Source organism: Leptosomus discolor, chromosome Z (assembly GCF_034619465.1).
Source record: "Leptosomus discolor isolate bLepDis1 chromosome Z, bLepDis1.hap2, whole genome shotgun sequence".
Classification (NCBI taxonomy): Eukaryota; Metazoa; Chordata; class Aves; order Leptosomiformes; family Leptosomidae; genus Leptosomus; species Leptosomus discolor.
This window is the reverse complement of record NC_141419.1, coordinates 33,860,062-33,888,053: the sequence shown is the minus strand read 5'-3', so window position 1 is coordinate 33,888,053 and position 27,992 is coordinate 33,860,062. Positions and strand designations below refer to the sequence as shown.

The following is a 27,992-nucleotide window of genomic DNA, read 5'->3' as shown; positions in this document are numbered from 1 at the left end:
ACAGACCAGATGTGTCCCATCACTGTCACACAACAAGGGCGCCAGCCCTAACTAGTGTGACAGTATTAACTATGATACTGTTTTCAGTTTCCTCTTGAAACATTCCCTTTTGCTCCGTGGTAAGCCAAATCATTCCCCTTCTTTGGGTTGAAAGCACAACACTAGTATGATTTTAGTCACACCTATTTGAAGTATAAGGTTGTTTCCAGAGAGGACAAGTGTGATAAAATCTGGGATTTCCTTGACACTCTTGACACATGCTCATCTCTGCATTACTATCATTACTCCTTTCTGCCTATCTGATCAAGCGATATCCATCTTCAGTGAATGGATGGCTGCTGATAATTCTTAGGCCAGTGCATGATGATCATGGCCAACTGACAAATCACAAAGCCATTGCCTGGGAAAACTGATAACTGGAATTAAACAGGGTTGCTGAGCCTTGCTTTCTGGAAGAGTTAACCATCCCATGACCTAGAGGGACTCTGGACTGTTTTGGCATCACAGGTCTTATGAATAAATTGTTCTACCATTGCAACAGACTGCTCTTTTGGAAGCTTTCTTGTAGATAAATACCATTCCCGTCTTGCAAAATTTGAGTAATTTCCATTTCTTGCCTGGCATCTACAAATATTAATTTGATACACTTAAGTGTGCAGTGAGCAATTCTAGCGGAGGCTGGAATGTGTGTTGATTTCCTGATGTATTTGGTCTTGTAGGACTTATTTGACATGAAAACAAATGTTTCAAAATGGAAATGCAAATCCATTTGTAAAGAAGAATACATGATTTTATCCAATTTATTACTACCATTCTGACTGGCTTTTCCCTCTTTCAGTGTTTTGGTATTATATATTCAATACCAATGTGTTAAAAAATATACAGGCAAAAGATTTCTCCTTTCTCCCAGAAAATCTACTTGCAGGTACACAGCTAAGCATTCACTCAGGCCTCAGGTTGTAAGATTCTGCTCTCCAAACAAGAAGTCCACCAAGGAATATTCTTTAAATGTGTGGAATAAACAGTGTATGAAAGCTGTGACCTGTTTTTCATTGGTTTTAGTGTATTTAGATATTTCATCATGAACTGGATATCAGTTCTCCTTGACTTTTTTTCTGTAGTATGAAGTAATTCGGAAGCTGGTATATGAACTTGGACGTTAGGCTGCTAATTTAATCTAAAATGTAGGCCTCACTGAGGTCTGGAAAAAAACAATTAAGTGTTTCTTCATTAAGTGCTGATTTCAGCTCCCACTAAATACAGTGGAAGGTCCCACTGATTCCAGTGAAAGCTGAATTAAGCCTTAATCATTCTTCCAGCACCGTGGAAGTTGGTACAGCAGGAGAAACCTGTGTATATTTGAATTAACATGTCACATTTTGTTGTTGTTGTTGTTGTTGTGAATGCAAATAGCTACTTTAAGTGGAATATTACATGACTATGCCAGAATTAGCAGTCCCTTGTTTGTTTTTTTTTTTTAATTCTTACTAAACATTAGTTGTGATTATGTTGATGTTTTCTTTGTTACTAGGTTTGAATGCTACATAATGCAGTCATTTTGGGCATTATTTTTTGGTCTCATTTGCTTACTTACTTTTCTTTACGTGTATTTTTGGATCCTGTCAAAGAGAGAGGGGTTTTTTGTGTCATACTATTAAACTTATGAAACTATAAGAACCTCTCCAGAAACTGTTCCTCATATGAATAGTTGTTGCTCAAGTTGTCTTACTAAAATCAGTGAGATTACATGTGGGTATGGATGCTGTTTAAATAAATAATGGAAACTGGCAAACCTTACTTTTACACAAAAAAGCCTAAACTTTCATACAGCTGTAGAATTAACCAAATAAGATAGATGAATGTATCAGCGCCATGCCTGGTTCTGGACAAATTGCATGCTTCTCTGTATTCGGTTAGGCATGTGGAAGATCATCAGACAAACAGTACTAAGTTAAGGACGTATGATCTAGGTTGACCATAAAAAAGCATCGGATTTAGTGCCTACACACATTACATAGATGAATTTAACTCAGTCCTAGATATTCCCATGAGTCACTTCTTTATTACTCTTCAGTAAATTATATTGGTGATAGAGGAGGAAATTGCCAAAATCAAGTCTCATGAGAAAGTCAGTTAAATGAAAACATTGTATTTACTATGACCAATAAGAGCTGAGTTCAGATTTGTAAGACAAAGTACAGCATGAAAAGGTTTATTGCTGGCAATATAAATGTTCAGTGGAAACAGTATGACTACTGTAGGTCACTGCATTAGTCATTCTGAATGTTACAAACTGCCTTGCTATTAATGTGCTTAAGAGTTTTATACTGATGTTTAAATGACTGAATAGAGATAAAACAGTAGATCTAACTTGATGCCCAGTTCTTAAATCTTTTACTCGTACAAGTAACCCCATTAGATTTGATTGGCCTTGATTTATGCCTCTTAAATTCCATTAGCTTCAACAGAGTTATTTCTGATTTATGGTTTTGTAAATGAGAAGGGACTTGATCCCACTGGGGCTGGGTAGATGTTTACAAGTTTCAGGACAGGGACGATGGTTGAGTATTTCATGATCAGATTTAAAAGGGAATGAATATGGACATTCTTTGCTGTGAAAATTCTCTCACTCTAATTTGTTAGAAAATAAAACCTATTTCTTAACTACCCTTTTTACAGTTCGCGTGATTGAAATAGCAGTGTCAGAAATTTGTCAAGCCTCGTTCTTATGCTTTATTATAATTACATATCAGAGAATACAGATTATGAAGAAACAATAATCCTCAGAGTCTGGAGTAGCTAATAATGTATGGGATATGGCAGTTCTTTTTGCTACTTAAATAAATATTTGTGATACTGAATGAGTATCCATCCTCATTCTTGCGTCATTTTATATTTGTTCAGTGATACAACATGAAATAGTACTAGAAGTCAATAAAATAGTGACAAAGCTTATTTCAGGCATTGCAGTATATAATTTAGATACTTCAAATTCCAGAATAGTGAGTTAGAAAAGAGGAAAAAAGATTTCAGAAAGCAGTGGGAATTTAGTTGGCCCCTCAAAATGTTAAAGGTATTTGTTTTCTATTTGGGGGCTTTATATGGGAGCTGTTTACTGAAACAAACATTACCATATTGCCTAACGGCTTCTTTGCACACACAAGCAACATTTGTTATGGCTTGAACTTGCAATGTGTGATGACTTTGTTGAAGTCACTTGAAATACTGCAGAGGTTAAGTTTGTTCGTACAGCAGAAAATAAATATACTTCGTTGCACTCATTTTTACTTGCAGAAATAAGGTGGTGACTCATTTGGCTTCACAAAAAGGGGCATGAACTACCAGTTTACATTGCACTGCTTTCTGTATTGAAAAGAAACAATAGAAAAGATTAATGGGAATGAAGGCGGTAATTGATTTCCTTTTGAGAATTTTCATGACATGTGTAATGTTGCCCTGGAACTGCAAACCCACAGTTCCAGGTTGCTGAGCAACCCTGCATTGCTTTATTTGACAGGGACATGAACTTGCCAATATGTGATGCCTCCTTAGGTGAAGCTCGCAGTGACATTCGGGTTGCAATTGTTAATGCTCGTTGTTGAACTTGAATTGTAACGTTTCATATGACAGATGTGGAAATGGCTTCCTTCGCCATCTCCACCAACTCTTTTAGGCTGATATATCTGTAGGAAGACCAAATCTGCACTTCAAACAAAAGCCTTCCCCCCACCACAATAATTAAGGATTCTGTGTTGATTAACTATTAGCTGCTTTGTTTGAAGGTTGCTCTAATAGTTCCGACCTGTTTATCAGTCCTAGAGAGGAGGTGGATGAAACTTCCTTATTTTAAAAGAAAGATTTCAAGTATTACTGTGAAGTTTCTTTCAATTTCATGTTTGAACTGTCAACGTACGGTCCAGATGTCTTCTACCTATCACATTTTATTCATTCGCAACTTCACTGAGGTCATATTTATATGCCCTCATCTCTAGGGAAGTGATACCACATAGCAAGCATTCAGAGGGTACCAATGTGCAGTGCAGTTCAGATTCACGGAGGGCTGCCAGCTCTTGTCCTCCCATAAAGATTCATGCATGTTCTTATTCTCAGAGCTGCAACAGCAAAAGGTAGGGGCCAGGCTCAGGCTCTGCTTCTGTCATAATTTTTGGAAGGAATATGTATTTACTGTGGTCTCATATGACTTGTGGCATAGAAGGCACAATTCCCTTTGCTGCTCATCCATGTAAGACTCAAACATCATTTTTGCTTGGTCTTTATTCAGGCAGCTTTTTATGGGCTTTATTTACCTGACGGGTGTATTCAGGATTTCTCTTTTTATGATTTGGCTTGAGTATTACTCTTTTTTTCCTGCAGTCTTAGAAGTAGCATTGTTTGTAATTAAATACAATCAAAGTGCATTTTTATTTTAAAGAAAATCAGCTAACCTCTCCCTCCTTTCAGAACTCAATAAGGCAGAAAGATCTTTGTTCCAATATCCACAGGATTTATATTAATATATAATCCAAAAAAGATGCCACAATCCTCTTTGGAAGGATTGTTCATCCTGTATGGTAAGATAGATTAAATTAATAAATCTTAGTGTGATTTAGTATGTATTAAAATAAAGCTATGATACAGTTCCAATTTATATCTTTCTAATAACTAAATTTGTATTACCTCCTGAGACCTGTGACCTCTTTTATGACTTAATGCTTCCCCATTCTTGCAAAGATAGTTGTGCTAAAACTTAATTCTGTTACATGACAAAACATCCATTTTTTTGATGAACCAAAACATTTTATGTTTCTATTTGGTTGTTAGGTTGTTTTTTTCTCTTTTTTTCACAAGTAGTTCCACATGTTAAATAAAGTTACCAAGACAGCACTGCAGTACCAGAATCTAAAAAGCAGAATTTCTTTTGGCAATATTTACTTTAAAATACAACTGTGGGAAGTAAGCTGTATGCAGAAGGTATGATCTAGGAAGCTTTTTCCAATTTACCTGAACTTTGTAAAAGTTATAGGCCAATTATTAGTCTCAGAGGAAACTTAATTTGGTTTATATTGTTAAGTGTATTTTATAATATATTTAGAATAGACTAGTTCTCTATTCAGAAAATTAGAATTTTGAAATGCTAAAAATATTTCAGAATAAATCTAAGAATTTAGAATTCTACATTTAAATTTAAATTTAATTTGAAGTATATTTTAATTATTGCTTAGAATTAAGACTCTAAATGTGTTTAGATTACATTCGGAATGCAGTAGAAAGGCTTGAAAAGAAAACCTATTAGAAAAAAAATTTTTATAGAGGTAATCCAAAATTAAGTATTTTGGAATGGATACCAACTCATGTAAAGAATTTCCACTGCAAATTGAAATGTTCTTTTTACGTTCTTTTAATCTGCATTTTTACTTAGTTTAGCTACAGTAGTATTTTCCATGAATTTTAAAGCTTCCTAACAGATACATAAAAATTCAGATTCACACTAAAATTTACAAGTCACTTTGAAAAATTTCTCAGCCTTGATTTTGAATTAGAATGATATCAGGAATTATAATTGATCTCAGGGTATTGCTACTTTTTTATCCTACTAACAAAGGCACATGAAAAGTAAAAGACTAGAGAGCTTGTTTATTTTTCCAGTGAAAGACTTCGTTTTTGCTTAATTTTTAAGGCAAAATACAGCAGCATGTAAGCAACAGCAGTGATGTTATCTGAAAGAACAAAATGCAGAACTCTTTTATTTTAATGACTCTGTTCTTTTTTGACATCAGCTGTTTAAAAAGCCAAACTGTACTTTCCTAGCTCAAGGTCAGTGCCTAGACAAAATTTCTGCCTTCGAATAGCTGAAACACAAAGGAAAAATACAAAAGTTGTCCAGAGTGGAGTATGTTAATTCAGTAAGGTGATATGTTTTTCTCCCTGTTTAAACAGAAGGAGAGGGAATGTCAAGGGTAAAGTGGTAAAGTGTTAGCATGTTCCTACCATGTGAACAGATACAATCTGATTTATTTCTATGGAAATTGTGAGGTTTCTGCTCTAATAGCCATGTGGTTTAATCTGTCTGCCTGCTTTAGGGTTTTGCTTATTTTTCATATGTAAGTGGTTCAGAAGGGAATCTCCTTTTTCTGGCTGAACTGTCCCCTTCCTCCATGTCAAAGATTTAACAAAGTGAGCGAGAACTCTTTATTACAGTATAGTTTTTTTTTTCTCCATGTAGGAGACTCAAAAAATGTTTCAAGAAGGAGGGGTGCATTTAAGACCAAGCCGAGCTTGTTCGGTGTCAGTATTCAGGAACAACAACACTCTGCAGACATATCAGTTCACTTTAAAACAAACCTGAAGAGAACAGAACGTGAGAGAAGCAAAATTATGAACTGGCAAGTTAGGCTGTTCCTGCCTTGAGCACACACAGAGGTGATTTCACAACTTGGGCTGTCAAATGTCCGTTAGCTAATTGGGCCTAAAATAGAGCTGAGAACCGGGTTACCTGGGCATTTGAGCATAGCTGGAATCCAAGGTTTCAGAGTAGTCTGGGTTGCATCTGAGGTGACAATCTGTGTTCATACCTACATCACCTTGGTTCTGCTGTTGCTTTGAATTCTTTACTTAACTAAGTTTTACGCACATGAAAAGTGCACTTTTTTCCCCCCACCTGGTAGATATTTCTGTAACATGCAGATTGAGAGCCTCTGTAATACAAAGACTAAACATCGTTATTTCCATCCTTTAGACTAGTCATCAGAGCTGTATTGCTGCTATAGCTCAAGACAAGACCGTAGTGTTCAGTTGTCACAGTGGTTTTGGCTTTTTATTTAATGTTATCTGCTATTTTAACTCATGCAGAGTAGCGTAGGATATCAGTCAAATAGGGGACTAGCAGAGAGCTTTAGTATTTGGACAGAGACCTCTTCTTAAGAGTTGGAATTTTAGGTTTTATGTTGAGTAAGGTCTGGAAGGCCTGTGCTTCTCTCTCCTAAATATTTTATAAACTGATCTTTGTGAGAGCCCCAAATTGTCCAAAACTGAAAGTGGTCCAGTCTTTCACTTCACTGCAGTATGCCATGTGTGGGTAAACCTTGCTGTTATTTCTTGTGAATGAGACATAGTAGGTGAAATTCCCCATTCTGATGAAATAGAAAATGAGACCTAATAAATATAAAATTAATGTAAATATTGGATGCTTTGCTTTCCTGGGATTCCACTGTGATATTGGAGGATTGTTACTTCCAGCAATTATTTAATCCTTGAATAAACACGGTATGGTACTATTAAAATGTATGTATATATCTATTTAAAATATTCAGTGATGAAAATTACTTCTAAAGAGACTAAGTCTCAACTGCGCCCACCATCCGTTCTCTTTGCTTTTGGCCAGGCAATTCCTCAGGAATGTTTCTCTGTTTCTTTTTAAAGAAAGCAGGTCCTCCAGGTCCAAAAAGGAGATTACAAAGATCTCCCAAGGATAAAATAGTTAAATTGCCATCAATCTCTAAGGTAGTTAGCTCTGCAGTCTGGAGTTTCTGTCCTTGTAATTGCTTTTCCTCTGAGAGTGCCTCTAAGACCTGATATAAAGTATAAAAAACAATTTAACAAAAATATCCATAATGATAAGTTTTATTGTGCTATATTTCCATGGTTTAACTGTTCTCCAAGTGGTCCAAGGATTTGGAAGGTCTAAGTAAATTCCCATTAAGGGAAAAGAGGGCAATAAAATTTTTAATAATGCTAGTGTTACCTTACTGTGAGAGACACTGTCAGTTAGTGAATGTCAATTAAAGTCCATTTAAAATATTTGGAATCCTTTTATTTCATTGTCAGTTACAAACTAAAACTGTAGATCTCACCATTTTAATTAATTTTTATTAATAATAATAATTGTTATTATCTGAAAACTGATGGTGTCTGAAAGACTTGGCATTAGAATTACCACACTTAATTCTAAGGGCTTAATTCTGTCTCCTCAGCCCAAGGTTTTGGAGGGAGTACAGCTGTCAAGCATTACAAAGCTTCAGGCTGTCCTCCTTTGGCTGGAAGGTAGAGCATACAGATCCCTCTAGTCTCCTCTGTGGGTAGCTAGTTCTGATAAACTATAGGACCTTCAGGAGTGAAGTTAGATCATCTCATAAATTTGCTGTTTGGATGCCCTCAGAGGGGTCAGCTAGAGTGTATGTTCAGTAAATAAATAAATAAATAAAATCCTCAAACTAGTGTAAGACAAGACACAGAGAACTGGGTGATACTGAGATCTGTGTAGCACAAAACAGGACAGATGTTTATTTCCCTTCAAATATGACCTTTCCATTTATGCATTTCTGTGCAGTGGTAAAATACAGTTACCTGCATGAGCTGTTTCTTTTCAGTAATGTGTGTGCTTACATAGACACACACACACAGAGTAGCAGGTTTCTAATCCACTCTGAAGACAACAAGGTCCATGAAAGATCTGTAACCTATGTAGAGTACTGTCATATAGTGAATATGCTCTTTACTGGTCTCTGAGGACTTGAGCAAGAATAGCTTCACTTTCCAGTAGTTACCACTTCAGCCATGTTTGATGGTACTGATGAGTCCAGGAAACATCCAGGAAGTGACTGATTACATCCGTTTGTCTCAAGGAAGCGTGCCATCACCTGCACTGGTGCTAATCTTGGCACTAAAATTTTGATGGTTGTACACATAATAATAATTCAGAAAGAGTGCAACAGTAGCCTGATGCTAAGGGACATTCAATGTGCTACAGGCTGTTATATTCAAGAATAAACTCTAGTTAATGTAGTCAAAAGTGATGCAATAGGATAGAATAGTCTGTTTCAGTTGGAAGGGACCTACAACAATCCTCTAGTCCAACTGCCTGACCACTCCAGGCCTGATCAAAAGTTAAAGCATGTTATTAAGGGCATTGTCCAAATGCCTCTTAAACATTGACAGGCTTGGAGGTATCAACCACCTCTCTAGGAAGCCTGTTCCAGTGTTAGAACACCCTCTCAGTAAAGAAATGGTTCCTCTGTCCAGTCTGAACCTCCCCTGACACAACTTTGAGCCTTTCCCACATATCCTGTCACTGCATCCCAGGGAGAAGAGCTCAACACCTTCCTCTCCACTTCCCCTCCTCAGGAAGCTGTAGAGAGCAATGCAGTTACCCCTCAGCCTCCCTTTTCTCCAAACTAGACAAGCCCAGAGTCCTCAGCCGCTCCTCACAGGACATGCCTTCCAGCCCTACCACCAGCTTTGTGGCCTCCTCTGGACACATTCAAGGACCTTCCCATCCTTCTTCAACTGGGCGCCCCAGCACTGCACACAGTACTCGAGGTGAGGCCGCACCAGCGCTGAATACAACGGGATAATCACCCCTCTTGACTGGCTGCTTATGCTGAGTTTGATGCACCGCAGGATGTGGTTTGCCCTCCTGGCTGCCAGGGCACACTGCTGACTCCTGTTGAGCTTAATGTCTGCAGGGCTGCTCTCCAGCCACTCCTCTCCCATCTATACTTGTGTCCAGAGTTACTACATCCCAGGTGCCGAATCCGACATTTCAACTTCTTAAGTTTCGTCCCATTCATCACTGCCCAATGCTGCTGTCTATCCAGATCCCTCTGAGAGGCCTCTTGTTCCTCAAAAGAGTCAGCAGCACCTCCCAGTTTGGTGTTGTCTCAAACTTGCTAATGGTGCCTTCAACTCCCACATCCAGATCATTGACAAATACATTGAACAGAACTGGCCCTTGAACCCTTGAGGAACACCGCTGGTGACTGGTCATCAGCCAGATGTAGCCCCATTTACTACAACCCTTTGAGCTCTGCCCTTCAGCCAGTTCTTCACCCAGCACACTGTGAACCTGCTCATCCCCCAGTTGGACAACTTGTGCAGAAGGATGCTGTGAGGGACGGTATCAAAAGCCTTACTAAAATCCAGAAAAACCACTGCTTTCTCTTTATCCATGAGGCAACTGACCTTATCATAGAAGGATATCAGATTAGATAGGATTTTCCCTTCATGAACCCATGTTGACTGTGCCTGATGATTATACTGTCCTTCAAACACCTTTCAGTAGCACCCAGTATAATCTTCTCCATAATTTTTCCAGGTATTAAGATTAGACTAAATATTCTGTTAGTTTCCAAGTCTTCCCTCTCACCCTTTTTGTAGGTTGGAGTAACATTGGTCAGCTTCCAGTCAGCAGGGACCTCCTCAGAAGGCCCAGGGTTTGCAGCTCTTTGAGGTGTCCACAAGACTTCCCTGTATGAATTTAAGGAGAATTTATTCATGGGCATGCATGTGGAGATGTGAGGCCAGGTTCATCCATGCTACAGAGTTGCACCACGTCAGCTGGAATTGGCTTTCAAAGAGAAGGCGGCACAAAAATTATTATTGCAGTGCTAATATACTTTAATTTGGCTTAGTCAAACTGATTCCTGTTTAATTTGTGATTAAACAGTTGAACTGAATGTTTCAGTATTTGACTTAAACTAAAGTCATTCTTCCTGAAGTGAAGATACTGTAGGACCAACTGCAGAGACTATGATTGGTATCTTAGACCCTGTTGCAGTATTCCCCATTAGGTGAATTCACTGAAATTGTGTTGTTTTTTTTTTTTTTCCCCAAAAAGTTTCTCCCTCATTCCTCTGTGCTATTCACATCTTTAGACTTTAAGGTAAAATATTCAAATGCTCCTTGAGAATAATACTTTTCTATCAATATTTCTTCTTAGTCTACTTTGATATTTTCTCAAGATTTTTGGTTTATTATACTCTAAAAGCATATTCTTGGAGTTTTTCAGTGACTTATTTCCAGTTCTCTTTGAACCTTTACTGTTGAACTCTCAAGTTTCCTACATGTGAATTCCTATAGATGCAAATTCAGAATGCTGTTTGTTTTTTTTTATGATTAGAGTTTTTGAGTGTTGCTCCATCCTCTCTGGTGATTTCATTCAGTTTTATTTGCAAAACCAAACCTGTTTTCAGAGATCACTCAGGGTTTCAACTTGAAATAAAAGTAAGCTCAATTGTCCCTTTCTTGCTTATCCTTAAGGAACTTTTAACTAAATTATTGTGTCTTAAGAGATTTGCAGTGCAATAGAAGGTCAAATTCCAAATGAGCTGGAGAGACATTCTCCCTAAAGATGAGGCTGAATATTTGTTTATAGGTGCATGAGTCTAAAGTTTCAAATGATGAATGTTTAAATATTAATGATTCTGGAAAGGAAAATTTCTTTGTCAAATTGTGACGGCTGTCTTAGTTTTATGTTTACATTACTACTGTGTACTGATAGGATGAATAAGAAGTATTTCTGTTGTACTGTTGTGAAATTTGCAATTTTGCATGAATTGATTTTGTATTTTGAGCTAGTCATTATCCTATGAAGTTACCATTTCCATCTTTCTTCTATTTCTTTTTTGCCCATATTTGGCAGAAAGAGAAGCCTATAGTTGTTGTATAGTCTAATGCAGTGAACATTATTTTTATAATTTAATTATATAAATAACTGAATCTAGTGCATTTTACTGTACATCTCCCTAAGCAAACAAGAAGGAATGCTTTTTAATAACTGTATAGCCATTTGATGGTTTTTATACTTGCCATTTGAAGGCAGTTTGTATATAGATTGATAGAGAATTACTTAAAGTACTGCATATAAATTAAACATTAAAAAGGTAGATACAGCCAGACTAAGCAGCTCAATTATTATCTTTGGTTATGCAGTTATTACCTCAAGGACACTCAATCCATTTCATATCATATGTCCTTTTGAAAGATGATCAGCGGGTTCAAGTAACATTTCAACTCACAGAAAACTGCATAATTTATAGACTTTTAGAAACGAAAAACAGAAAACTGCTTTTTATAAATTAAATCTCCCTCTTTTTTTCCCTTCTGTCCACTTACAGATTGGAACACTGAAGGATTACTACCACTTCTACCATAGTAAAACAATTAAAAGATCAGTTCTCTCAAGTAGAGGTACCCACAGCTTCATTTCAATGGAACCAAAGGTAAGAAAATCCATGTATGTGTCTGAGGCAAAAGCCTTTGCATTTTTTATATGAAATATCATACCAGAGGGCATTCACCTGAATGGCGTATAGCATTACAAGAACTGACACACTATCTGTTCACTAAGGTTCTGCATCTCATTAAAGCAAAACGAAGACAATACCATGCTATTAAGTATCTGCTATTCTTGGAACATAAGGTCCAACATTATTCGTGGAGGAGTACAGAAATTTTGTTAATGCACTAATCACTGTGCTGTGCTTCACTGCAAACCCACATGTATAACATTCATGTCTGCAGATCTCCTGCAAATCAACCAGGTTTCGGAATGTGGGCAATGTGGGATGGTACGATGTTTAGAGGAAAGTTTCTCTTGCCTTTTTCTGGTCTTTTTCTGGATTTAGTGTGTAAGGGATTAAAATAAGAATGCTTTTTTTCTGTTGTTCTTCTGGTAGTTCCTACTGATCTTAATTTTAGGATCTGTTTGAAAAATGGTGTCGTATCTTTGGAGTATATGCTATAATAGGTAACTGTCAACATAATTTAATTACTGATTTATAGTTAAGTATAATATTGACTTGTATCTGTACCCAAGACACACTTTTGTTTTAATCCTTTGATTTTAGTGGTTAGTAGCTTCATCACTGACTGTAGAATTGTCTTTCCTCTGATTTTCTTTTAGAAAGGAGGTTTGGAGAAGATCCCATCAGCTTTTTTATGCTGTTCATGCATCCCAGTCTCACCAACAAACCCCCAAGTCCCTGGTGTTTTTCAGTGATGATAACAAAGTTAAGGTTTTTTTTAAGTCCTTGGATGAAGACTGTTGTCTCTGAAGGATTTGTCAGATTTTATTTGACAAATATTTTACGAGAAGTAAAAGTTATCAGTAAAAGACAGTTTGATTACTGTAGATATACAGTGTGCAAGTCGAGCATCATATGGGAATACTTCTGCATTCTGGAAAGCCATATTTAGGGCTGAAGTTCCTCTTGAGGACAAGACTAGAGAAGTGCACACGAAGTGTGTTCACCCCTGTGTGGGTAGGGCTGAGCTGCTTAACCCTTTAAGAGCACCAGCAGCTCTGCTGAGCATGTATTTCGGGGATTGGTATGAAAATGATCAGGGCCCAAATCTCTATTCTTACAACTGCTGAGTCCCACCATTCAAACAACAAGCACTGCACATAGGATAGACGATACTGCAAAAGGTAGGGAAAGTGTTACATCTGTGTCAGTTCATGCTTTTTCCTGCGTGCGCAGAGGTGGAATGATTTATGGACACATGCACAAGTTCACATGCATGTACCATAACACCATAAACTTTGGTGTTACACTCATCTTTCAGATACCCCTTCTGCACTTCTCACAGCCAGAATCGTCAGAGAGCCATCATTTATTTCCAGCACTTTCCATGTTATGCATTTTAGGTCTTGTCCCCAGTCTGTGCTGCTGCTGGTACAGAATTTCTGAATCATGGTTAAATATCACTTTAATATTGAGAGGATCTAGTGAGGGTTGTGCAAGGTACTCAACCCTGTTAATGATTCTGTACCCAAAGAGAAGCTGACAGTCTAATACTTAGATCTGGCAAAAGTGTTTGTGCTTGACTTTGCAACTACTCCACTGAACCTGGGCTTGGGAATTCTTGTGTAGCTGCAGACATGTCAATATATGGACATGTATTTGTAGAATAAAGGCCAGTTTGTTCTGAGTGTGTACAATATATAATGATTATTAAGCAGACTGGAAACTTAATTGTGTTATACAAGCTGAACCTTTCAAAACCAAAAGGTTTAACTTTAAATAAGGCACATTGCATGTGTCTTTTTCATTTTTTTTTCAAAGCACTGGTACTATATGCTATTGTATTTATGAGTGTGAATGTCTGTAATGCCAATATTTGCAGCAGATTAAGGTGGCATGTGTATTTGTGAACAAAGGAACACTGAGGTTTGTTTACTTTCCAAATCATTTAATGGTAGTTTACTTAATGCTTAAAATCCTCTCTGTGTAACATGCACACACAATTAACTTGATCCATGCTTGCTTCAGATGTGGATCACTAATTTGCTGCTTTATGAAATTTTAAATGATGGAATTTTTATTGAGTGGCAATTCATTATGTAAATGACCTGCATATAATGGAAGAACCATTATGAACTTGGTTATAAACTACTTGTGTGGATAGGGTTTGATTTCACTATGTGAATGCACAGGAAAAGATACATAGGTAATATGAAAATCTTCTGGAAAAGCCTCTTGACACTGTTATAAACAATATGAATAGATCCAACAGGGAACATAAACTGAAGACACGCGGATTACACATTTTGTCAATTTTCTCAGCATTAACCAAACATTACTCTATATTTAGATGAAAAGATAAAGGGTATGCAGTGTAACATAATTTTGTCCATTGTCATCCACATCCTTGCCAAGCAATGCTACATGTTGTCATTTAGAGATGAAATGGATTAAGTAGTTTTAGGAAGAGATGCCCAAATGAGGCTTTAATGTCCCTGAGTCTTTAATATCCTTAACATAGATTGTCATGCAGAAAATCTGAAACATAGCTTTATCCACAGCATCTTTTCTAGGCCTGTGTGTAGTTATGTGGTATTTCCTATGTGTTGATAGAAAAACGAAGTGAGAGAAGTTTGTGGATTCAAAGCAGAGATTAGTACTATGCATCAAAGCTAAGTGTTGAATGAAATCTATTACAGAGATTTCCAGTCTCTCCAGCTGGTGTGCTGCTTGTGGTTGGTCTTTGGCAGGGGTCAATGAAAGCACCATACCATGAATCGAGAGCCTTCTTTAGCTCCATAGAGTTTGCTCAGCAGAGTTATTTTGATGAAGCTACAGTGCAGAGCAGAATGGGAGCAGAAACTGGGAAGATGGACAGAATCAGTCCATAACTGAAAGGTACCATGAAGCTCTAATTAGTCTATTAAATAGTTGAGTTTATTGCTGGTAGGCCCTCTGTTGAAATCGGATTATTACAGCACTTCCAGGGGTGGGAATAAAGAGCTGTGCTGCACCTCTGGGTTTGCCACAGTGGTGAAATGAAGAGCCACAAAGTGGAAAAAATGGCAAAGAATCATTGCAGCCTCAGTCTGTAAATCAGACTTTACATCAATACAAAGCACAAGGAAAATAAGGTGGAGCTTTTCTATCACTGATGAGATTTCAGTTCCAATGAAACGTCACAGTTGAAGTGCCTACACATTACAATAATACATAGAAGTTAAATGGACAGTATAGATGAGAAAGCTGACTTTTTATGCTGAACTGTTAATGCGAGATGAAGAGTTTGTAGTGAAGGGCTGTGATAATGAAATTTGTGACTCATATGGTGAAAAATATCCCACAGAATCAAGTAGCATGAATGACAAAGCAGTAATCCTAGAAGAACACAATTTTTAAGGTAATAAAAGGTAGCTTTAAGATTGATAATATATTCAAATTAATGTACATACGAACTAAAGGAGCTTAGAGAAATTCAGATGAGAATGTTGTTATGGGTAACGTTGTGTTTCATATTGGCAATGCTAAGTGTTAAGTTGTTAAACCTCATTAGTGATCAAAAAGATTTTGTTAGCCAAATAGATTAACACAAAGTTAAACACTGGGACCGGGTGAGTTACTGATGTCTGCCTGGGTAGCCATAATTTGTACAAGCACTCAGAGAGCAAGGAATCAATACTACTCTACTTGGTTGCAGATTAATAGGAGCAGTCATGCTGTTTTCCAAGTTCAGAGTTTGACTGGAGGTTTTAGTTATTAAGTAATGCCGTATTTACCACTCTGGACCCTTTATTTAATTGCCTCAAAAAGCTTTTACGTGAGCAATCCTTCCATCTTTAGCTTAGTCAAAATCGAGAATCAGATTTGCTATTTCCAAGGAGCCTGTTGCTGGGTGAGTTAGAACATGAACGGAATGACAATGTGTGAGAGGGCATAGCAACATCTCCCTTTACCACCTGCCTCTGGAGTATTAAAAAGTTTCACATAAACATGAGCAAATAGTCCTACAACTTGAATCTTTTTTTCAGGGCTTTTTAAGATAGGAAGTTGCTGTTCACTGACAAAGAGCTGCATTAGTTCCTGCTGTAATTAGTGTTGTTCTGACCGCTTGTCATGTTGTAAAGTTTGCACAAGTTGGTTGGTATTTGGTTTGCTTAATGGTGATTAAAATCTGTACTTATAGGGGTGCCTGGTATATTATTTTTAGCTTAAACCACATTCTCCATAAGCAAAAATCCCTGGGAAGTCTGTGTTGCTTCAGCAGGAATCAAGAATGATTTTACCATCCTGAGGCTGCATCAAACTTACTTTCATTTGTGACCCAGTATGGACTAGACTGCAGTTCACAATGTACCTAGACCTAGAGGAAACCCACAGTGTTAAACCCCAGTGAGCAGAGCAGTAATGGAGTGGAGTTGAATCTGTGTTTTGTAGCAGGTTTCTCCCTTGTCTGCAGCAACTCGATACCTGAAACACTTGGGAAGGTAGGGTGAAACATCTCATCGTTCTGAGGAATAGCAGCCTAAAATTTGGTTTCCTTTTTTAGCACATGGAACAGTGTTTGATCTGTGGATGGTACAAAACCAGCTCAAAGCTGAACCTTGGGTGACCATAAACTAAAGATGAAAAGGTTAATCCAGGACATGTTCGGGCAGTATCACATGAATATATGTGGCATTCCCCTTGTACAGTACTGGACAAATCCACTACTGCTGTAATAGGAGGTAATAGTTCTTCAGCAAATTTTGTTATATAATTTCTCTTCATTAAGTATTCCTACCTATTGTAGATAAATGAAGTTAATTGTAACACTAATGGGACTGAGGTTTATTTGTGAAGAATAGAAGCTTTGTTAATGTCTAATTCTATGACTATATTAATGAGATAGCTGACTGTTCTATTAGTACTTAAAGAAACCCTCAAAAAATAATCACCGAATCTTCCTAGTGGAATTACCTTTTGATGTTTTCCACTAAAAGCAGAAAAATGGCCAGTAGGAATTCAATGTAATATAATTTTAGAAAGGAAAAACGTCTACCGTCGGGAAATATAGAAGTGTTTTTTGAAGTAAATTACTGGGTTTGATTACCACACTTACATTTCCATTTCATCCTGATTATCCCAGTTGTTAGCGTCTGTCTCAAAGAGTTTTTTGTCCCTAGATATTGCTAGTTGCATGTGCATTAAAAATACTAGATTTCAGAACATTCCAATTTTCTGTTTGCCGAGTCATTTTACGGAACTCCTTGGTGATGACAATCTCACTGTTAACTTCTGGGCAAGAATTGGACATTAGTCAAGAGGTTTTAACTGGCTCACTTCCCAATTAGTATAGTAAGTGGTTTGAGAAATGAAAAAAACCTTATTCATCAGGATTGCATTCTTTTGCTATTTGCTATCATTATTTTCTTAAGCTGGTAATGAGATGGGCAGGGATATTGAAAGACCACGGGATGGCAAGGAGTTGGGTCAAGATTTTGGCCAGTAGTATGCTGTGAAAAACTTCAGTGCTCCACCCTTTTTATCAAGTTATCACAACATCACAGAAGCCCAATGTCAGACTAGCTGCCAAATACCCCATTCCAGCACTCAACAGTTTATAGGGATTGTGGTAGAGCTGCTGTTACGGTCTCTGGACTTCATTGTCAATGAGAAGGGTGTTGGCTGACTCTAGAGAGGCAGGGAAGGACTTAGCCGTCTCTCAGAGAAGTAGCTAAAATCTTCAGAGACAAGAATATTCAAAATGAGGCAGATTTCATGGGTCTTTTGAGTTTGATGTATTTGGAGCCTTCTGGTTTTGGAGAGGCAAAAGCAGAAGACCCTACATATGTGCAATGGCCTGGGGCTCTGCAAGGGACTCAATCAAGGTGGGGGGAGCAACCCATTCTGAATTTTGCAGAGCAACATGTGTCTTGAACATAATAAAACTCAAAAAAATTAGCTGGATTGTAGCTTAGAGTTGTTCAAAAACACAGAGGATTTTTGTTTTGAGAAATTGTATTCTTTGACTTCTCTGTACTTGGTGAATTTGAGGCTTGTGCCATGGGACTCTTTGGCTTTTGATTCATAGTTTGTGTTCTGCTGTTAAAATACATTCTCTTTCCAGTAAACATGTTGAGCAGAGGTTAGGATCAGTGGCAATATTCGTGACTGTAGCCTGGATCTTGTTACAGAAATTCGTTTAGGAACCTTCAAAAATACATAGGTATGTTCTTTAGGAGAGGAAAATTACCTTCAGGGAATACTTTTGCTGTGTAGGGAACAAATATTTCTGCAAGAGAATGTTACACAGTGCTACATTCAGAATTTAATATTAAAAATGTAACATATGTCTTAAATTTCTTGAATTTGAGGACAAATTAGGGAAAAGTTTTGTACATGTTTTCCCTTCACTGTCACTTGGACAGTGTTTATTGAATGGAACTTCAATTAAAAATTATATTTAGGTATTTTAAAGCCTAAATCTAACCTTGTCCTATGTGACAGTGGTCACCATTTTCTGGTGCAGACAGATCTGCGCTGGAACTGCAGTGCTAATCCCAGCAGTGGATAAATTCAGAAAAATGTCTTACTAGACCTAACTGCAAATTTAACATTGGCTTTAGCATTTGTCATCTTACTTTGGAAAATAAAAGTACTTGGGATATAGATAATTAGTTGTAAATACTTGGTTTTGTTCCTACCTTCTATTCTGTAGATATTAGAACATTTCAGCATATCATAATTGACAAGTTGATTGTACGTTAATGAAATAACAGAAACAAGGAGGAAAAAACCTCTATCCATCCATTGCTTCATCAGAGGACGCTTGAGCATCACACCATGGAGGCAGAGGTTGGAGAAACAATTTGGGCAGCATGCAGTCCCGTATGGTGCAGCATGCTATAGGAGTCTTCAGCTGGCAGCTGATTTCAGCAGGGACTAGTAGAAGTCGCAGTCGCTTTTGCTGAAAGTGTGAACAGTATGTGCATCATGCTGTGTAGCTAACTTAGTGGGGCATCATTAGGTTCATCTTGTGTACCTTGAGTTCTCTAAATGCTTTCTAAAATCTTGCCATTCTGGGATAAGATTTCTCAGCACCTCTCTGTCAGAATTTCTAAACACATGGCTATTACTTTCTTGCTTAATGGGACATCTGCCTGGTTCGGTTTCCCCATGCAAGCTGGGAGTACTCATCCTCATTCAAAGTGAGACCATTAATGAGGGACATACAGTGCATATGCAGCCAGATCACACAGGATTATACAGCTTTATTTTGTAAGTGCAAATGATGCATTAAAAAAACCCGAGGTAAATCCATTTGCAGCTAAAAAGAAAAAGGTTGTTACATTCGTCTCGCAATTCAGGAACTTCTAAAGGATTTTGCCCAGCCTTAACGATGATGAAAGCACTTTAGGTAACTATATGTGTGGGAAATTTAAACCCGTAATGAGACTATTTCATTATAGCAGTTATAAACATGTTATAAAGGAAACTGCTTGGCAATCTGTAGTCCGTGGATGCTAGTAGGTGTTAATAACATTTGAGTTTCTTCACATTTCCAGTAAATCAGTACATGCTCCTGTGGTTTTTAGCAGCAAAGTGAGTTTATAGGTGAAAAATGATAGGGCAGCTATATGTTTAAAAAGAAATAAGGAGAATTAGTCCTTTCATTTCTAATCTGTGATCTAAGAGCTTGCCAGGGAAGACAGCAGTTCTGACAGCTGCAATGGTCTCATATTATACTAAGTGTGCTTTTGCTGTCATTAGAGTCAGTTTGCATTGCTAGTGGCAGAGAGATGGCAAATTGATGGTTTGGCTACTGGGCTATAAATTTGCTGGATATCAGAAAGAGTCAGAAGAGGAAGAAGTGGGGATATCCTAGTTTTGAACGAGGGAAAGTTGCACCATTCTGGAAGAATCTGATCATGAAGCGCCAAATGCCAGAATATCAGGAGGGTGAGAGATTGAAAGAAAAAATGTTTTGGAAAGGAGCATCTTAGAGCAGACTGTCTAGGAATGTGACAGAACAGCTTCTACACACTATTTCCTGAGGGGATCCAGCTTCATCTTGATACTGATGATATTGGTTATAGTGCAGGATATTCAGAGGAAAATGGATTGAAGTTCTTTTTTATACTTGTTTTTCCCCTCTCTTGCATTTGGAAAACTTTCTGTCAGCAGTGCATGTTCCTGATGTAATACATCAACATTTTTATGCATCTGTCTGTCTGTTTCTGACAAGGCAAGACAATCATGTTTAATTCTAGTGATTGTTATCTCACCATCTATTCTAAATGGTGAACATCAAGAAATCATGGTACACATAGATAATTTGTCGTATCTGGTATTATTAACAGGGAATTAAAGGCAGGGGCAGGGAACTGGAAAGTCATCCCTCCCCAAACAAAAGCAAAAGAATTTCACCCCTTCCCAACTTTTTGTGTGTTACAACGTTCTTTCTTTTAGTATCATTTTAAAAAGTCAATGTCACTTGAAAACTGCTCATTTTCCTTGGCTGATCTGTTTAACTCTAGCAGATCCTTACCATCCTACAAGCTGCAAGTTTTAACGGCTCAGAGGAGGTGCCAAGCAGCTATGTCCTTTTCACAGCTGGGCTGCTTGAATGTGTGTTGCCTTCGTCATACGACTTCTCTGCTTCATGTTTCTGACTCCCTACCTGTGAAATGGGGACAATGCTAACCATTGAATAAAAACTTCCGCAAATGGCAAATGCAGAGCAAGTACTAAGCATTCTATCAAGTGGAATTGAATTTTTCTCTTGGTGTCACACAAAGCATTTTAGGAATAGGAACACAATTTTAGTAAAATAAAATACTCATTCTAAATCCTTTCCATATAATCCACTTAAAGCAGTCATGTCTATTGGTGTGATGACTTGCTTACATAAGCTGTGTTTAACCTAGATTATTGTTTGACATTATTTTTTCCCCTTTTTTGAGGAGTGAATGCTGTCACTCATTGGCGCTGAAGTTCTAAATAATTATAAAGGCCAAAATATCAGTTTATCTTTGCTTTTCTAAAGGATCTAAGTTCAAAATTTCTTTTCAGATATGTTTACCAAACTAAGACTCAGTCCACTGTTTCATCAGTAGCTGTTATAACAACTTTGTGTGTTTGTATAATAAAATGAGAATTTCTGAATTCTAGATAGTTTTCTGTTTTCCAGGGTGTTCCTAAGAAACTATTTCTCCAAAATACAGTTGCCAATAGACTCATAGTCTGTAAGACCAAAAGGAAACATTGTGGTCATCCAGTCAAACGGTCTTTGACCAGATGTCATATGGCTTACCAGAATTAATTTCTATTTGAAGCGGAGCGTAGCTTTTAGAAATCTTCTGATCTTCATCAAAACAGTGCCAGCAATGGAGAGTTTCCAGAAGTTTTTAAGATGTTCTGGTTTTGCTTTATCTGAGGTTATCAAGCTTCAACTTCTAGCCATTTCACATTCTATAACTGCCTGTGAGTTTGAAGAATAGTTGTCTGTAGTAGTTTGATGACCAGCGTATATGTTTGGGAACTGTGACCTAAATGCCCATAAACTTTCCTTTCATCAGCTAAGAACACCTCCTAGAACCACTTCCTTGTGGGTCTGTTTTTCTCTTCTTTTCATCATTTTTGGCTTTTTTCCTGGGTCCTTGCTGTGTCAACATGGTTCCCTTGCCTTGGATGCTGGAACTCAGCAGTGAGATTTGCAACTCTCAACTGCTCAATGCAGTTGTATGGTAAACTTGCTTGTTGTTTTATGAGCCCAAATACACTTTGATGAGGTACCCTGAAGAAAGCATTAAGTCATTTTATGCTGTCACCTTTGTAAGAGACTGAGTTTTCTTACCATCTCTTTTGACTTTCACACTGTCCTGACAAATAATGGAAATGCAGTCAGGTGATTTTTAAGCTGTTGTCTGATGATGATATATGTGTTGTTAATCCACCAGAGTCTGGTTTTATCTTTCATTCCCTCCTATCAGCAGGTAAAGGAACAAGAGAGATGATTAAAGATAGAATAACAGTACTAATAGGAAAGTTTATGAAAGCCAGTATATTTTTTGAAGCTCCTGTAATGTCTTCACTGGCAAGAGCAGGCATCTGTAGCACATCCCAGACTATATGAAATGAAGCTTATGTTTTTATACTTCAGAAGGTACGTGTTTACACATTTGGAGATTGTCTTTGTCAGAAGAAAAAAGGTTTTATTGGTACAAAGAGTATTCATAGCCAGTAATCATAGGAAGAATCACATTTGTATTAGGCTATTTTAAAGTCCTTTTATCCCAACAGAAGACAAAGTAGAAATAGCTCATAAAGATTGCTATCAAATGACATAAACATAGGTAACAGAAATTTTGGCAAGATTGTAGAGACCACACTGCAACCTCATATAAGTCATCTGATTGGAGACTGAAAAGCTTTAGTATATGCACTTGAAAAGTCTATCCTATAGATGATAGCCAGGGAAATAATGTTCATTATTTTCTTTTCCTCAATTTATAGCATGACGAGTGTTGTGAATTATGAGCACAGAGAAATGAATCCATAACTAAAGGACTGCTCTTGGCACATTTCTAATGTCAGAATGTGCACAGGGACCATCCAGGAGCTGCAAAGCTGAGATGTTGCCCTTGTTTCAGCCAGGGCTCTAAAATAAATAAAAGCAGTAACTAGTAAGTTCATTAATCAAGCATCACTCCAGCTTTTATGTGGTCTGACTTGCAGAAATTGAGAGATACCACCTCTCTGGAAGCACTGTCAGCAACTTGTGAGGTATGGGAATAGTACTTCACTTGAAAAAACATTTGCTTTTCTTCAGCCTGTTGAATGTAGGAAAAGAAACTTCAGTCCTTTTTCATTTGGCTGGGGGTTAGACTGCAGTGTTTCCTCAGGCTGGCTATGTGTGTCTTTCACAGGTAGGTCTTTGCAGATTATTTTGGATGATGATGATCATGATCATTATGTTTAAGAGCTCTGCAGCAATCAATACTTTAATAGCAGCAAACTTCACTGACAGCTGCAAGACTGGAGTTTAGGCCTTCTATAAGGCCTTTGACACGTTCTGCCACAACTTCCTTCTCTCTAAATTGGTGAGATACGGGTTTGATGGGTTGACTGTTCAGTGGATGAGGAATTGGTTGGATGGTCACATCCAGAGGGTAGTGGTCAACAGCTTGATGTCCACATGGAGACTGGTGACAAATGGTGTCCCTCAGGGGTCCATACTGGGATCAGTGCTGTTTAATGTCTTCATCAATGACATAGACGATGGCATTGAGTTCATCTTCAGCACATTGTTTGCAGATGACACCAAGCTGAATGGTGCAACTGACACTCCTGAGGGATGGGATGCCATCCAGAGTGACCTGGACAAGCTTGAGAAGTGAGCCTGTGTGAACCTCATGAGGTTCAATGAGGCCGAGTGCAAGGTCCTGCGCCTGGGTCAGGGCAATCCCCAATATCAATACATGTTGAGGGATGATGCCATTGAGAGCAGCCTTGCCAAGAAGGACTTGGGGGTAATGGTGGACAAAAAGCTGGACATGAGCCAGCAACATGTGCTCACAGCCCAGAAAGCCAACCATATCCTGGGCTACATCAAGAAGTGCGGCCAGCAGGTCGAGGGAGGTGATTCTGCCCCTCTGCTCTGCTCTGGTGAGACTCCACCTGCACCCCCACTGCATCCAGCTCTGGAGTCCTCATCAAAGACAGGCATGGACCTGTTGGAGTGAGTCTAGAGCTAGTCCACAAAAACAGTCAAGGGGCTGGAGCACCTCTCCTATGAGGAAAGGCTGAGAGAGTTGGGATTGTTCAGTCTGGAGAAGAGAAGGCTCTGGGGAGACCTTAGAGCGGCCTTCCAGTACTTCAAGGGGGCCTACAGGAAAGGTGGGGACAAACTTTTCAGCAGGGCCTGTTGTGATAGGACAGGGAGTAATGACTTTAAACTAAAAGAGAGTAGATTTATGCTAGATATAAGCAAGACATTTTTTACAATGAGGGTGGTGAAACACTGGCACGGGCTGCCCAAAGAGGTGGTACAAGCCCCATCCCTGGAAACCTTCAAGGTCAGGTTGGATGGGGCTCTGAGCGACCTGATCTAGCTAAAGATGTCCCTGCTCCTTGCAGGGGGGTTGGACTAGATGGCCTTTAAAGTCCCTTCCAACCCAAACTACCGCATGATTCTGTGATTCTATGATGGAGTTTGGGTCACAGGCTGAGGAAAAGAGAGATTAAGCCAGCAATGACTTAAAAGAACACAGGATGTTTCCCTCTTCTGTTTCTGTTTGTATTGTTGTTTTTTTTTCTCTACAGCTTGTGCCAGAGGAAACAGTGCTAACAATTCCCCTCTCTTGATCTGAAGTGATGGATCAGAGATAAACATGCTGGATGTGAGAGAAATAGGAGTATTTATCAAGTTGTGCTACAAAGTATTTATCAAGTTGTGCCTGAAATGCCAAAGAACTAGTGAAATGTGGTGATGTAAAATATGTCGCTGATACTTCCATAAAAAACAGAACCCCATTATTTTTAATATTACAAAACTCTAAAACTGAAGCTTAGCTTGATATAAGCACTTCTGGCTCAATTCTGAATTTTAAACACTTACTTCTAAGTATATGACATAAACAGGCTAGGTTTGGAAAAAAATAGTTGATCCTTTTCTTATGTTTAGGGATACATTGAACAGCAGTGATACAGACACAATCAAAAAATCCCAGATGGGATCAGCTTTTCCTTTGGTTTAAAGTACTCTGATCAGAAAACTACTTTGTTTAATGTCATTGATACACAAATATGTACATTGTGACTGAATTTTTCCGTTGTGAATTTATGTCAAAAATTTCCTTGTTGGCAAAGCATCTTTAAGCAAAAGTGCTGGAAATACACTTGAGTAGTAGGTGATAGTTTCTTACTTTGTAAAGAGCAACAATATTGAATGAGGGAAATTTCAAGCAGTTTTTGGTCGGTGAAGAGACTACTTAGTAGTATTTGCTTTGTCAAGATAAGTCTGATTGGAGACTGAATCACTGTTCGATATGATGTATCACTTAATTATGGAATACTTTTACTGTCTCGCTAATTCTCAGTGGATTTGCTGAGCCGCTGTGGATATCTATGCCATGAAGCCATGGCAAAGCCTTGACTGAATCAACACCTTTGCAATTACACTGGTGTTTTTGACATTTGAATTTGACCCTGTAGGAGAGTTTTGTCTTTCTAAGAGATCACTTAGTAAATGGTTTAAGGCCATCTTAAATTAGCACGTGCAGATGATTTATGGCAAGAGTTGTAGGACTAACCTAGGAAAAAAAACATCCATCAGAAATTTCTACAGTTTTTTTTAATATATATCATCATTGCTACAGTAATGTAAACACAAAACTGAAGATATTTCAACTGCCAGATGTTGGACTCCAATGCCAATTAAGTTTAGAGAGCTTAAAGTTTTATCCCCTAGTGTATATTGTGTTTAACATCAGCCTTTCAGTTTATTAAGAAGATGCAATTTTAGGCCTAAGTTAGATGGAGTTCTGACATACCAGTTTGCGTTTGCAGTGATAGTAACACTAATCGTCATGGTGTATTGAAGTTCTAGATGATTATACTGTCCCAAGACTAATTTTAGTAACACTGTATGTAATGTGTAAGTGGATCTTTAGGCACTGTACCAAGCAGACCTATCAATTAGAGGTCTTTTTTTAAACTGTATTGCCTTGTAGCTCTTGAGTTGTTACAAGGTGGGTTGTATGATCGTTGGCTATAAATGATAAAAGTACCTTGTATAAACATAAGAGTTGCTTTTAAGCTGGTGCAGTAAAGATTTTTCCTCGCTTTTCCAAGGCTGAGTTATTTTAGAAACTGAACCAGAGCATATGAGCTGGTTAGTGCACCTCAGATCTGAGGAACGGAAAAATCCCCAACTGCTTGAGACATGTTTTGCCTAGGCAGCTGGGGCTGGTACTGCTGGAAGCCACCAGGCAGGAGCCCAGGGAACTTGTTCTCAGCTCTGCCACAAAGCTGCTGCATGATTTTCATCACGTAATTTTGAACTCCTCCGTGGTCTGCTATGGTACAGAGTGCAAGAGGGGAGTTTGGGCAGCGGCCATGGCCTCGTTCACTCAGCAGCTGCTACAGTCACACCTATGAATAGAAAACCTGCCAAGACTTCCCCAAGGATAGAAAATGTGGGTCTTATTGCCTTTCGTTGGTCCCTGCCTTTCCAGTGGGACATGAGTCCTAGCCAGCAGCAGACATGCTGAGCTTTTCCAGAATTTAAGTGTTATGCTTGTCCTTCCCAGCAGCTCTGACTGCTAATAAACTGCCTTGGGACAGAGACTGTGCATTTCTACCGCTAGCCGGGCTGTGCCCTTTTCTCTTCTGAGCTTTCTCGGCTTGCTTCTAAAGCAGGAAGAAGACTTTGCTGCCACACACAGCTGTAGGCTGATACGTCTTGATACTTGTGAAGAGCTCTGAGCTCTAGGGGTAGGAAGGGTGCAGAGGAAAGGCAAAGGATGTTTCAGGTATGCTAAAATGCACAGCTGTGGATCATTGTACCTCATGGATGTGGAAGTATGGCTATAGTGCTACAATGGGTTACTTGTACATGGTAAAGTAGGTGGAAACCATTTAATTCATATCAGGACTGACTAGCTCTTCTGTGGCTATGAGGTGGAAACATGTACATTGAATTTCAGCTTTGTTCCATGGGTGAGACTGTGGTAGCTTGCCCTGCTGTTAGGCAAGATGTGTTTCTTTGGGCTTAAGTGGTAATTTCAAGCATTCTCTGCTGCCTTCTTTCCTCCTCTGCCTTTCTTTTCTCTCCCCAGCCTGTCCTAACATCTGTTTCTTTTTTTATCTTGCTTTTTTCAGAATGTGTAGCATAATTATGACAACAGCTTTGATTGTGGATTCTCATTGACCCTTGCTGAAGGAGCACTTTTCAATCAGAAAGAATACATCACTTAGCGCTGCTGGATTCATTGACTTTTTATCCAGCTTTAGTCCCCTACAGTTTGTGAAATGGTATCTGCAATAGTTTTCCATGCTCTTATCCTATGTCAACAGCTACTTTACCCAACTGTCTTCATCTATTTTTATGATGCAAACTGGCTGCTGCTACTGCAAGTCAGAGAATACTGATAAGGTAGGAAAATAGCCTGGTGTTTAATTACAATTTAAAAACCCAACAAAATTCTTCTTAAGCTGAATAGTGCAGCTTTTGGGAGTCTCACTTTTGTGACTGTGCACATGGATAGCAGGACATGTGCCAACGGTCTTACTCACCTCTCCTACATTCCTGAGGAGTGTCTTGGGTCTCAGTTGTTCAGTAACCAGGTTACGGCCCTTGGATATTAGTATATCTCCTATGCACTTTAATCCTAAATTTATTGACTTTTTGTTTTCATTGCAATGTGAAAAGCAAAATGATATCCTTAAATATAGCCCGTGTCACAGAAAATTTCATGATGGGACAACTGAGGTACATACTGTTTTTTTAGAATCATACAATCATAGGATGGTTTGGGTTGGAAGGGACCTTAAAGGTCATCTAGTTCCAATGCCCCCTTGCCACGGGCAGGGACACCTTCCACTAGACCATGTTGCTCAAAGCCCCATCCAACCTGGCCTTGAATACTACCAGGGAGGGGGCAGCCACAGCTTCCCTGGGCAACCTGTTCCAGTGCCTCACCACTCTATCAGTAAAGAACTTCTTCATAATATCTAATCTAGATCTACCCCTTTCAGTTTGAATCCATTACGCCTTGTCCTATCACTACACTCCCTGATCAAGAGTCCCTCCCCACCTTTCCTGTAGGCTCCCTTGAAGTACTGGAAAGCCGCTCTAAGGTCTCTCTCGAGCCTTCTCTTCTCCAGGCTGAACAAGCCCAACTCTCTCAGCCTGTCCTCACAGGGGAGGTGCTCCAGCCCCTTGATCATCTTTGTGGCCCTCCTCTGGCCTCTCTCAAGCACATCCATGTC

At 38.5% G+C, this 27,992-nt stretch overlaps 1 protein-coding gene across 3 annotated transcripts in view; it reads left to right on the top strand.

Annotated features, from left to right (window-relative positions):
• PCSK5 (proprotein convertase subtilisin/kexin type 5) overlaps nt 1–27,992 on the top strand; it is a 260,747-nt gene that overhangs the window by 12,561 nt on the left and 220,194 nt on the right. For all 3 annotated transcript variants that reach the window (XM_086480272.1, XM_086480271.1, XM_086480273.1), the window contains exon 2: nt 11,892–11,996. In XM_086480272.1, the coding sequence (XP_086336398.1) occupies nt 11,892–11,996 (105 nt within the window). The remainder of the gene's footprint in view (nt 1–11,891; nt 11,997–27,992) is intronic.